A 13,515-nucleotide genomic window follows, 5' to 3' on the forward strand; every position below is an offset into this window, starting at 1 on the left:
GCTTAATCACAATTCTGCATTGTCTCCCATATATATGCTTATGTACATACATGAGTGTGTTTCTTTGTATGTGAATGCAGTCATATTACATCTTATGGATATAAATCTATACATGCTAATAAATATAAACATCTCCCTTTCTAATGGTGCATCATATTTTACTGCATGAGTATACTACGGGTACATTTACTGTCTGAATGTACCACGGTACATTTATTTAACCAATCCCTCAATAATAGATATTTACTTTGTTTTCTATTTTTCAATATTATAAACAGCACGTGGAACATTCTAGTACATACATCTATATACTATATAATATTATCCAATTATCTCCTTATAATAAATTCCAAGAAATGGAAATCCTTAGACTGTATCATATTAAAAATTTAATACATAGCCCTAAATTACTCTCCAGAAAAGTTGTATGTACTTCTCTGGCAACTGAGCCTAAAATAGTTCCTTTTCCTGTATTCTTTCCAATATGGGACTCTGTCCTCACTAGTTATTTTGGTTATATATATATTTTTATCTTTGCCAATGTGAAGGTTAAGAAATGGTATCAAGTTGTTGTTTTATTTGCATTTATTAGTGGGGCTAAGTAGAAGTCCCATCTCCCACTCTTCTCTTCAGAAGTAACCATTGTTAACAGTTTAAAAAACTTTCTATAGCTTTTAATAACTACTTATATATGTATCAACAAACATGTTTAATTAGTTTTTTTGTTTGTTTTCTTTTATACAAATGGGAACATCTTTTAGAACTTGCTTTTTATACCTGAAGACACGTCTTGAAGGACTCTTCATTTTAACGTACTACAGTATTTCATTGTGTGGAAGCACCACAATTTATTCAGCAGTTCTACTGAAGAATATTTAAATTCATTAATCATACATATGTTTTTTTTTCAACAAATACATATTAAGGACATACTGTATGCCAGGACTGCTCTAGAAATGAATAGCCACAAGTCCCTACCTTGATTGTTTCCATTTTGCAAATAATGCTGCAATGTACATCCTTTTATACATTTTTACAGATATGTGAGTGTAAAGTATTTCTGTAGGATAGGTACCTAAATGGAAAAGCTGAGTCAAAGAGTACAAGCATTTAAAATTTTTATAAAGAACATATAATAGGCCATAAACATATTAGCTGAGAGAAGGAATGAAAATTTCCTAAAGTTATAAAATTAACACACAGATAAACGTTTTATTTAGTGTGCACAGAGTTTACAATTTTAAAACTTAGTTTCCAATATTAAAAAGGGTCACTAAAATGAATCCTGTCACCTCTTGAGCAATTAAAAGATCTAATTGGGTCAATATTTGCACAGGGCAGTTGGAGCTGATTGATGAGTGAGTAGTGGTTTGCCATTGTCACCACCATTCCAAGTTGCCTCATACTAGGCTACTTCGCTCATTTGAGTTATTTATCTGGCTCCCACAGCCTTTGAATTTGCTGTTGTCCACATGGAAAAAAGAAAAAAAAAGATACCTAAAAGAGACAGAGTTACTCATACTCCTCCAAAAATGTTTAATAATTACCTCATGTATCATTTCATGTAATAAAACAATTTGTATCTTTCAGGAAAAGGAGATTCTGAAGGTGAATGATGGCAATATCCTTCCAAATATGTCGCGAGATAGGATATTTTGGCAAAAATAATCAGCTGTCCATTTCAATGGCAGATACAGTAGAGGAGTTAAAAGCACAGTCTTCAGAACTAGACTGCTTGGATTTGAATCATGGTTCCGCTGCTTATTAGCACTAGGACCTTGGGAAAGTCATTTACCTTCTTTGTGCTTAGTTTCTTCATCTGCAAATGAGAAGAACAATGGTTCCTGCTTCCCAGGCTTTCTATGATGTTTAAATATTCATTATACATAAAACATTTAGAGAAGTGCCTGGCCCTGAGAAGGCACTGGGAGAGTTAACTACCATTATTATTAATATAGATGCACTAGACACTCACATTTGGATGCCCTTAAATTTAGGCTCCAAATACTAAACTATTTTTTTCCTAAATCCTCATCAGATGACTTTCTGATGGCTTCATATATGGCAAGCCTGCAGGGAGAATGCAACAGTTTGAGGTTTAAATTACTTCAGGATCTCAGAGGAGAACCTATAGCAGTCTTGATTTCATTATCTGATCTTGATCAATCAGTGCATCATTGAAATATTTTGCCAAGTAAGCAGAATTAAGTGACAGCTTGCAACTTTTTATTGCTAACAACAGTGTTTGGCTATAGAGAGTTTTCCTTAAGTAAACTGGCAAGATATTGAGGTTTTATTTTATTGGCTTTACAAGCCAATCCATAATCATCTATGTGTATCAGTTTGAGAATGTAGGAAGTGAACTCAGTGCCTTTGAAAGGTGAATCTTCAGAGAATCATTTCAATATATTATAAAAAGTATAATTTAGATTGTATTAATAAAAAATTTTATTAACTTGCTGATATTCACTGGGCTGAAGCTGCATTTACACTATCCATGTAAAACACTAAGTGTTCTTGCTAAGCCAAATATATTTGAAATTTGTGCAAGTTACTAATAGGTACATGGATATTACTAGTTAAAAATAAGCTTTACCTATTGATTCTTCTTTAAAAAGCTTTGATATCATTCAATATTAGTATGTTCAGAATTAGTATATTTGTTCGGAAGTAAATTAAAGTATTTCCTTAAATATACTGTTGCTTATAACTTATACTTCTACAAAATTTAGGATAGCTCTCCTTCAAATACTATTTCTAGGTTAAAATGCACTTTTTATTCTACACTTTTTACTCCAGCAGGGAACAATGTGAAACAAGTGGCATAAATGTTCATGCTCATCATTATGTGATTTTGTGGCAGTCGTTCTGTCTCATTGTGCAGCCATGGCTGTGCCTGGCTCAGATCTCCTTTCAATAGGACCTGCTGTGGGGATACAGCTAACTAATGGCCTCTATCAGGCACACCTTTGGATTCACTGTGGATGGAGTTCATGCCAAGCCTTGCTTCCCTGGGCTGCTCCCAGTTTTTTGATAGAACACACTTGGAGTGCTAGAACCTGGCCTTTCCCCCTGCACAGCATCAGCAGGCATCACTAAAGAATGCTTCTACAGGAATGGAATCCCACCTGGCAAAGCATCCATAAGAAAACCCACTTCACAGTGAAGGAGAGGGCCCATGCCCATTGGATTTAATTGTTGTTTCACATACTGCACTATCCAGATGAAGCCAGATGTGTAGAGTACTGGAGAGGCATACAGCGGAAGCAACAGCTCAGAGGCATAATCTGCAAGAATAAAGTACCATTCCTAAGGATATAATATAGGCACTAGATAAGAGATCTCTGTATGGCACTCTCTCTCCAACAGGATGAATACATGGATCTGGGAACAGGGCTGAAAGTAAGAATGGTCCAACTTACCATCACTCCCAATATAACCCACTGGGGAATTTTTTGTTTCATGACTTGCAACATTGGGCTATGCAGAGTTAGACGTTCTGATCTCCAAATGTCTGCTCTCTTGCCAGGGGGCATAGCAGGGATTCTCATTGAACTACAAGGTATGACTGCTACCAGGACACATTTTTTTTTCGTAATATGGCAATTTTAATATTAAAAGTAAATTGTCAATGTATCTTTCTAAATAATATGCATGAAATAGATCTATTATGCTAAAAACTTTTGTTTTTTAGATGCTTTTTCTCAGTATATTTCTTAGGTGTCAGACCTTCCCTCAAAATAATAGTGCAATTAATAGAAGGAAAATTTTTTCAGAGAATGAGGACTTCTTTGCTGATACAAGTAGTCCTTGTATATTTCTCTTAGGAGTGGGTTAAGACTCACATCTGTTTTCTTTATTATTTGCAATAGCTTCACATGTTTTGCTACAATTTGTCTGGGGTTTGTCATTTTCTGGAGCAGCTTGGCAAATAGCTGAGAGGACTCTGGGTGGTTAAGCTTGAGCTAGAGCTTCAGGGCTTGCAGCAAGTCGTCTTGTATGTCCTCAGTGGGTTTTACCTTCAGCAAACCTGGTGGTCTCCAGTGAGAATGACAGATATAAATATTGCTAAGTCATGGCCATCTAATTCCAGTGCATTGAACTTTACTGCAAACTCAAACTTGGGCTCCATAAAATCACCAAAGGGTTTCTCAGTTTCTTTAGAAACTACCTAGTCATGAATTCTTGGCCTTCTGATCTGAGGACTCCATCTTTATTTATCAAGGAGTTCAACATTGTGGATATGATCTCTCAGACACCATATTTTAGGAGTTACTTGGTCATTCAAGTCAAGGTTTACAAAGCCCGGAATGCTTTTGGCATACTCTATGATCTCTTGCACAGCTTCCACAGACCAAAACTGACACCTCTGGAAGACGTGAATGGCACCTTCTTTGTTCTGCTCCTGCAGGAGGACATGTATTTGAATGTGATTTTATCTTCTCCCATCATTAAAGAATTCATGTCACAGATAACAAAATTTTTGTTTGTTGTCTTTCCTCTCAAGATTGCCCTTGCCTTTGCTTTCTTTTGTCACCGGAAAAGACTGTGTGTGAGTCATGCAGATGTTTTGCCAGAGCCTGGAGATCCCAGATTCTGGGTTCAGCCATTCGATATCACTGGAGACCTGCACCAACAGCTTCTCCTTCTTGGCCTGATCTCAGCTCAAACCTGATGGCATTAGTAGACATCCCACAGCAAGGCATTGCTGAAACTGACATTACTGGCATCTATTTCTACTTTTTTTGTGGATCTGACAGTTAAGATCACATCTATCATAAATAAGCTTCAATCTGTTGTTCAGAAGAAATTGTCCTTTACAACCATGAACTCCACAGTGGAATCCAGAAGCTTATATTCACAACCCAACATTCAGTTGCCCTGAGGGAGTTGGAAGCTTTTGTAGAGCTGAGTCTTTCCAGAATAATAAGGTGGGGATGCAGGCTCCACCTTAATTGCACTTTGGCACTCCTGGAGCTTCAGGTCACACTTATAATCAGCAATCATCAGGGCAGCTCTTGTGAATGGATGTTTCAGAGTGGAGTAGAAATGCTGGAGAAATCAATAGTGGTGACGGGCTTGATGTCAAAAGAGTGGGAGTGGTCATCCATTACAGAAAGATTCACGTAGTTGATTCCAAAATTGGCGGGCCAAAATGACATCTCTATGTCATCCATTAAAGGAAATGGCCTTCTTGATGTCTATCTGTGGTTTAGTGTTAGCTTCTTTCAAATCTATGATAGTGGTGATGTGGTGCCCGGTGTCCCCTAGGTTGCCTACAGTGCCCAGGCTGCAGTTGTAGTTTGGGCTCCAAGTGTGGTCCAGACCCTGCTAGTGCTCCTAGTTCCTCACGAGGGCACTTTTTATTCTTTGCACCCAGGGACCAACAGACAGGGATAACTGACATTGATTAGCTAGAGAAAGTGAGGATACTTTCATACATTGGAGCAAGGAGAAATATCCATGAAACTCAAGTAATCCACATATGTGCCTTTTGGTACTCCCTTGTCCAACTGTAACTGTCAATGAATATATGCAGAAACTGCAGATTAAGGAAGGTATGATAAACAAGGGCCAAGCCCTCTTAAGAATGAATGTTTGGTTGATGTCACCAGGTAAGTTAACGAGATCTGCTGAGATGATAGCTGAGGGTGAGGAGAATACAGAAGAGGACAGGATAAGTACCAGTTGTAGTACCAAGACCAACTGTAATGACAGGGACTATAGTTTGTCTTATTAACCTCCCTTTTCTAAGTTTACCCTTAGGAAGAGAGGTCTACAGACACCATGGAAATATACCCTGAATATTGTCGTGAACCGATTAGTAATCTGTAGCTGCTGAACTTTTGTATCCACCATTAAGTATGCACTAGACCATCCTTTCCCTGACCTGTTCTCAGACGATGACTGCACACAGTGGTGGCATTAAAACTGAGTGATTCCCACCCAATTTGGGATTTGTCTAATGGGCAGCTTTAGCTCAGGGCTCCCCACTGGTCTAGGTAGAGATGCTCTCCGAATTGCAATGCAATCTGAGGACCTTCCTACTCATTCTTCCTTCCCTTTCTGCTTTCACCTATTTCAATCTGCATTCTGATCTTAATTTCCTTACTTTCTCTTTCTCCTCTCTTTTATCCTTCACAGGCATTTTCTTCTATCCTTCTCCGGCACATTCAATTTTATCTTAGCATTCTGCTTCTCAGAAGACTGTAACTGACACATAGGGTGTTTTATTTTGAATTTCAGCAAAGAGAATAACACCCACATAAGGTGATTAGAACTATTTAAGAAAGGTCTTTGATAGGATAAGGTAGAACATAACTTAACCTTTAGTTTCTAATAGAACTTTTCTGGGAGTCAAGAATAGCTCTGATTTTGTTCTGTTAACTATTTTAAAAGATCTTCCAAAAAGTATGTTTGAATGTAAGAATAAACCTGATGGCTGAGTAAAGATCAATCTTACATATGCTGATTTAAAAATAAAAATATGCATATTGAGCTAGAATGGATTGAACCTACTGCCTTTAGGGTGGCTGCTGACAGGGCATTCAAGCACGGAGCCTCATATGGTAACTACTGTGAGGAGATCTAAATGCTTTTAATAAGAGATAACACAGGTAGTTGTGCTACATTAGGTAACCAGAAAAAAAGCAATATTTGATAGAAATAAAAGGCAGAATTCAGGTAGAAAAGGTTTTAAAAGAAGGGGATAAGTGGCAAGATGAATTTTTATTTCAAGGAGGAAAAAGGACCTGGACAAAAGAGACTTAATACAGAGGTACTAAGATGAATCCAGGGGAGGAGAGCAACACCATCAAGCCAAAGACTGGGTGCCATTGAAAAATGAATGGTCTCAAAATATTTCCTGACACAGAACATAACTCCAGGATATATACACTATAATAAATTTCTTTGTTGGAGAAGTCTTAACTGAGGCTCACAGAGCCCAGTGACCAGAGAGAAACAAAACATCATAATTCTAAGAATATAGTTTCAGGAAAAGATCTTTAAAATATCCTCTCCCCATTCCTCTTGGTCAGTGGCAAGAAAAAGCTACCCATTGCTAAAAAATGCAAGATAAGTCTTTGGGGTGTTATAAATCTTTTTCATCAACATCCCTTACCTTGTTAATTATAGCTAATTCATACAGTCTCCTGAAAAAATGATGCAGACACAGTCAGAGTAACCTTCCTGGTATTGGAATTCCTCATTTTGGCTTTTCATGACCTTGGATAATCTGGCCTCATTCTGTCCACCCAATTTATTTTCTCCTTTCTCCAACTCAACAGGCTGGTCTCTCCAGTGCTGCTGACACCATACGCACTTCATGATTTTGTTCAGAAGGCCACTTTCTTCTTCTATTCAATTCTGCCCATCTTTCAAGTCCTGTCCTTACTGTAGCTCTTATCCTATGGGTTCAACACACAGGGTTCTTTTTTTTTAATTAAGTTTTATTGAGATATATTCATATATCATACAATTATCCATTGTGTACAATCAACTGTTCACAGTACCATCACAGAGTTGCGCATTCATCACCCCAATCTATTTTTTGAACATTTTCCTTATACCAGAAAAAGTAACAATCAGAATAAAAAATAAAAGTAAAAAAGAACACCCAAATCATCCCCCCTCCCACCCAATTTTTGTCCCCATTTTTCTAATAATCCATCCACACAGTGGTTAAAGGGAGTGTGATCCACAAGGCTTTCACAATCACACTGTCACCCCTTGTAAGCTACATTATGTTATACAATCATCTTCAAGAGTCAAGACTACTGGGTTGCAGTTTGATGGTTTCAGGTATTTACTTCTAGCTATTCCAATGCATTAAAACCTAAAAGGGTTATCTATATAATGTGTAAAAGTGCCCACCAGAGTGACCTCTCCACTCAATCTGGAATCTCTCAGCAAGTGAAACTTCATTTTGTGTCATTTTGCATCCCCCTTTTGGTCAAGATGTTCTCAATCCCAGATGTTGGGTCCAGATTCATCCTCGGGAGTTACACCCTGGGTTGCCAGGAGATTTACACCCCTGGGAGTCAGATCCCATGTAGGGAGGAAGGCAGGACTCACAGGGTTCTTGACATATGCATTACATAATTTGATACTTTCAGAATAGGCCCTCTTGTATTATGTTTTGCTTGCCAGTCTGGATGCATTATGTCCCCAAAAATGCCATGTTCTTTGATGCAGTCTTGTGGGGGCAGATGTACTAGCGTTGATTAGATTGGAACCTATTGATTCAGTGTTTCCATGGAGATGTGACTCAATCAACTGTGGGTGAGACCTTTCATTGAATTATTTCCGTGGAGGTGTTGCCCCACCCATTCAGGGTGGGACTTAGTTGGATCACTAGAGTACTTTAAAAAAAAGCCACACAGGCCCAGATGCCTCAGCAGTTTAGAGAGATATTTTGGGGACTGCTAATGAAAGTAGACTTTTGCTAGTCCAGTTTGCCTGGAAGAAACTAAGAGAACACCCCTGGATACCGAGAGAGAAACATCCTGGGAAAAAGCCATTTTGAAACCAGAACCTAGGAGCAGATGACAGCCATGTGCCTGTGCCTTCCCAGATGACAGAGGTTTCCTGGACGCCACTGGCCATCCTTCAGTGAAGGTACCCCATTGTTGACGCCTTACCTTGGATACTTTATGGCCTTAAGACTATAATTCTGTAACCAAATAAACTCCCTTTATAAAAGCCAATCCATTTCTGGTATTTTGCATAAGGGCAGCATTAGCAAACCAGAACAGTTTAATGTATTTGTTATATCTCCTCAACTACACTGTAAATTCCCTAAATACTTGACTTACTTGCTAACTATCTATATCACAGAATTTTAAAACTGCAAAAAATGTCAAAATCCAATTCTCCTTCATTTTAGATGCTGAAAGTGGTATGTAGACTATCACTGCTCTAGTCATCCAGACTGTGAGTAGGAGGATTCGGGCTAATGAGACCCTTATAGTATAGTATAACTGAATGCTTATTAAGTACCAGGTACAATTTTAAGTTCTATACATATATTAACTTATTTAATTCATGACATTGGCATCACCCTTCATGGCTTTCTCTGTCTCACAACCCCACCAAATCCATCTAATTCTATTGGCGCTATCTTCAAAACAGAGCTGGAATACTTTCACTTCTCAACATCCTGATAGTACCATCCAGGTTCAAGCCGCAACATTTCTCTCCTGCATTGTATTATAGGACCAAGAGGACCTTCCCTGTCCCTCCATCACTCCAACCTCATCTCCCATGACTCTCTGCCTTACTCTCACTCTGCTCTAGCCACAGTGGCCAGCCTTGTACTCCCACAAACACAGTAGGCACCTAGGGCATTTGCTCTGTTTTTTTCTTCTTCCTGGAGGACAGTTCTCCAGTTACATATATTGCTAACTCTCCTTCAAGTTGGCCCAACTCTCACGTTCCCAATGAAGCCTACCTTGACCACTCTATTCAATTATGCAACTTGCCCTTTCACTTGCTCCTCATTCCCTACTATTTTTTTTTCTTGTTATAGCACTTACCACTTTTTCACATACTATAAAATTTACTTATCTGTGTATTGGGGGTTCCCTGCCTTCCACCCCCATAAATCTCTATAAGGGGAGGGATCTTTGTTTTATTTTATTCATGCATGTATTCCAAGAGCCTAAAACAGTGCCTGGCACTTGAAAGGTACTCAATTAATACCTGGTAAATGAAGTTAGAAGCTAGATTTTCCTTCTGCAACCTTGCAGCTCTTTGATGACAAAGCTTCTATATTCCACAAAGGGCCACAACCATTGGGTGCCTCGAGGTCATGGGGTTAGCCTCGGATTTAAAAAAATACCACAATCCCTGAGGGGCTTGATTTCACATGTGGACTCCTTCACCTTTCCACAGGATTGGGGGACAGAGAGATATAAATTAAAAAGCGAAAAGGTATATGGTTTTTGGGGGTGGTTGAGGGAGTGAGAGTAAATTTCCTCACCCCTTGCACGTGCAGTGTTTCAATTTGCAGCCTGTGAAACTTTAACATCCTCGCATCAAAATAAATGTAACAACACTGCCCTCGGGCACTGCGACGCAGACCTTACCCTCACCCCAGCAACTTCAGTGCCCTCATTTGGGTGGTCAGGCCGTGCCTACGCATCATTCTTTTCTGCGCTGGAATGGGCGGGCCACAGGAGCATGGCGTCGACCGACCGCATTCTCCGCGCCCGTGTATGTCGTAGGGAGCTACAGGGCTGCAGCGCGGATCCGCGTTCAGGCAGCGCAGTGAACACCCGGGCGAGGCCCCGCAGCGCGTCACGCCCCGGCGCCGCAGCGGCCGCGCTCCAGCTCACACCCGCCCCGCAGCACGCACGCGCACTGAGCTCAGCATGAGGGTCGCAGCGCTAATCAGGTAACGCGGAGCCCGTGCCTTCTCCTTCCCCTGGCAGTCTCTCTTCGGTTTCAGTCGATCGGCGGCAGCTGCCATAGCCACCGCCATCGCTGAAAGAGAGGGTGTCGGGGCCTCGGCTCTTCCTCTTAGCGACGGGAAGAGGCGGAGCCTTCAGTCTGTTGCCCGTCTCGGGTCGTCCCCGGGTCCTGGCTCTCAATCCTCTTCCGTGCCCGTAGCTTACTCGCTGGTCTTCTGGTCCTCAAACTTGTCTGCACATTGGATTCACCTGGGGAACTTTAAAAGTTTTGCTGTCTGGGCCCCACCCCCCGCATCCCCATCCTGCCCCAAAGATGCTGATTGAATTAGTTCTGGTGCGGCCCAGCGTTGGAGTTTTTAGAGCTCTAATGAGCAGCAAAGATTTGGAGCCACTGCTGACTCCACTTGCAGAGTTAACGAACTTTGCTTTTTTCGTGCTGTTCTGTCCTTCCCGTCAGTCTTCCTCCCTGGCCTGGCGTGTCCCACACCCTCCCACACACGGCCACCCCTCCCTCACTTGCCGTCCCACGTATGTGATTCGGAAGGCAGGGCAGATACTCATTGCTTGTGACATGGATGTTTCTACCCTGGGACTAAAGTACAAAAAAGAGATCAGTAGTGAAAATGGAATGTACCAGTTTTATCCTAGATCCAGTTACTATTGCTTTGGACACTCATCATTGCCTTCGAGTTACCTTATGAAAGTAATACTGACCAAAAGCAGGGGTTCTCTGTCCATTGCGCTCACATGACCATTCCTGAGACAGTGGGGTTTCAAAGACAGAATGAGTTTATTCCTAAATCTGAAGCAGGAGATCATATGGCCTATCAAAAGATGGGCAGCATGAAGGTCTGCTCCCAGGGAGAGACCCCCACCAAGATCCAAGTTTAGTGGTCACTTCAGAGACTTTCTGACAGCAGGCTGGCAATATTGGGCAGAACCACAGGCTGCATGGGATGGAGCCAGGGAGGGGTGGGGATCCCAGGAAGGAAAAGCTGGGAAAAACGGGTTACTTGTGAGGGGTGGTGCCTGGAGGGAACTCAGAGCTGGAAAGGTGACTGTAGATAAACACACCTGTGCCAGTCAGGGCTGGCTGTGGGGGTTTCTGGGCTGCCTGCCCCAGACCTTCCAGCACCTAGAGTGCTCTGGAGGAAGGGCTGTTTGTACATCCAGTTTTCATTTTCCTTTTCCTCCTTTTATTAATATCATCCCAAACAACGGAAGGTGTGTGGGCAGAGCACCCAATCTGCTGCCAGTGAGTGTACGGCCACCAGGGTTTCTATTATACCATGGATGTCTCCCATTAAAGTAATCACAGAGTATGTTTATGGGGACATATCTCCCCAAAATAAACTCTGCTTACTTTTTTGATGTTCCTGTTTTTGGGGAAGGGGAAACACTGGTGTGGCAAAAGAAATTCCTGTGGGAGAGTCACAAGGAACTCATGGTCTTGAGAGGAGGAATGCCCCTTTCCTTCATTCCTTGGGAGTGGAGTTTGAGAGAGTGCTTGATTCCTGAGTTTAGTCCTGCCTGAGCTCTGGATGACCTCCCGGAACAGTCTCATGGCCAGGTCATTTTCCCCAAGTTAAATGCCCTCCATCCTGATTTTTGGGTTTCACATCCACATCTCTGACTGTGTGATGCTGGGTCTTTCAGGGTTGGCTGCAAGACAACCAACCCTGACAAAACACTGGATCAGGCATCCCTAGGCCTGGCTGTGTTTCCTAATTGCCACTGACCTGATCTGGACATAGGTGATGCCTCTCTGCAAAGCTTAGATTTCTCTATTGTGAAAGTAGGTATTAATAGTGTTTGATTTTCTTCTGGGCTTTTGTTTTGAATTAATCAGAAACAAAATAATATAAATTCCCTTAGATGTAGGTCATCATCTGCTTTGCCACAATGTAACCCCACTACTTAGAATAGTGTGCCTGGAATGTAGTGGGTCCTCAAGATATAGTGATTGAAAAAACAAAGCATTTTAATGGTAAATTTAGAAAATTTGATTATAATAATGGTTTCTGTGTTTTGTTTTTTGTTTGTTTTCCAAAAAAAAGTCATGAGACTAAGACTACCATAAATAAAACAACTGCTAGACTTTTTTTCAACTAAAACACAATAGTGAGACAGTATATGATTCTAGTGAGTCCAGTGAAATGGAATTCTTCAGAATACTAAACAAATATATACTTTTTAAATACTGTCCTATAATTTATAGTAATAAATAAAGTTTAATAAGAACATCAATTGTAGCATCAATTAAATGACAGCAGTTAAACTAAAAACAATCAAAATTACTTTTAAAGAGCTAAAACCCAGGCAGATGTCTTGCTGTAGTTTCGGATGGTCAGGTGTCAGCAGCTATGAAAGATATTAGACCTTTGGGTTCTTGAAGGATGCAGTTGGAACACCAGGAGCAAAAGGGTCGCCTGGGCAAAAATGGGGCTTCAACTCCACCTTTTCCAGTATTACCCTGTTGTAATCATTTTCCTTTCTTAGCTCGCTGAGCTTTCTCTCAGGGGCCAGTGTTTCCAGCTCCCTTTCTTGAGTTTTCTTCACCTAGTATTTGATCTGATATAATAGAAGGTAGTGGTTCTTTCCAAATCTTTGTCCTTGACTTGAGCCATCTCCTTGTAGAGGTTGCACTTCTGTTATGTGAAGTTCATGTTTCTGTACATATGCTTGTGTAATTCTATTATGTACTCCAGAAAAGCCTATGCTCTTTTAGTCCAATCTTGTTGGAGCAGACCTATTGTGGGTGGGACCTTTTGATTAGGTTGTTTCCATGGAGATGTGATCCCGCCCATTCAAGGTGGATCTTAATCCCCTTGCTGGAGCCCTCCATGAGAGGATAAAAGGCAGAGACATTTCTAAGAGATCTGAGAGAAGCTAACAAAGAAAACGCCCCGGGAGAAGCAAGAAGGACCCGTGGAAATGGAGAGAACCATTTTGAGAGAGAACCCAGGAGGAGTAGGGCCAGCAGACGTTGCCATGTACTTCCCATGTGACAGAGGAACCCTGGATGCCATCGGCCTTTCCTCAGAGAAGGTGTCTACTGCCTGATGCCTTAATTTGGACATTTTCATGGCCTTAGAACTGTAAA

General features: G+C 40.9%; 1 protein-coding gene and 1 pseudogene across 6 annotated transcripts in view; one reads left to right on the forward strand and one right to left on the reverse strand.

Annotated features, from left to right (window-relative positions):
- Positions 1-4,043: 4,043 nt before the first annotated feature.
- On the reverse strand, positions 4,044-5,562 carry LOC119532194 (annotated as a pseudogene).
- A 4,560-nt stretch (positions 5,563-10,122) lies between these two features.
- Positions 10,123-13,515, forward strand: part of DPH6 (diphthamine biosynthesis 6) — a 228,052-nt gene continuing 224,659 nt past the window's right edge. The window contains exon 1 of one of the 6 annotated variants that reach the window (XM_037834360.1): positions 10,123-10,396. In XM_037834360.1, the coding sequence (XP_037690288.1) occupies positions 10,374-10,396 (23 nt within the window). In that variant the 5' untranslated portion in view covers positions 10,123-10,373. The remainder of the gene's footprint in view (positions 10,397-13,515) is intronic. The other 5 variants (XR_005216488.1, XM_037834362.1, XR_005216489.1 and 2 more) reach the window with 5 other exon arrangements.

Source organism: Choloepus didactylus, chromosome 4 (assembly GCF_015220235.1).
Source record: "Choloepus didactylus isolate mChoDid1 chromosome 4, mChoDid1.pri, whole genome shotgun sequence".
Taxonomy (NCBI): domain Eukaryota; kingdom Metazoa; phylum Chordata; class Mammalia; order Pilosa; family Megalonychidae; genus Choloepus; species Choloepus didactylus.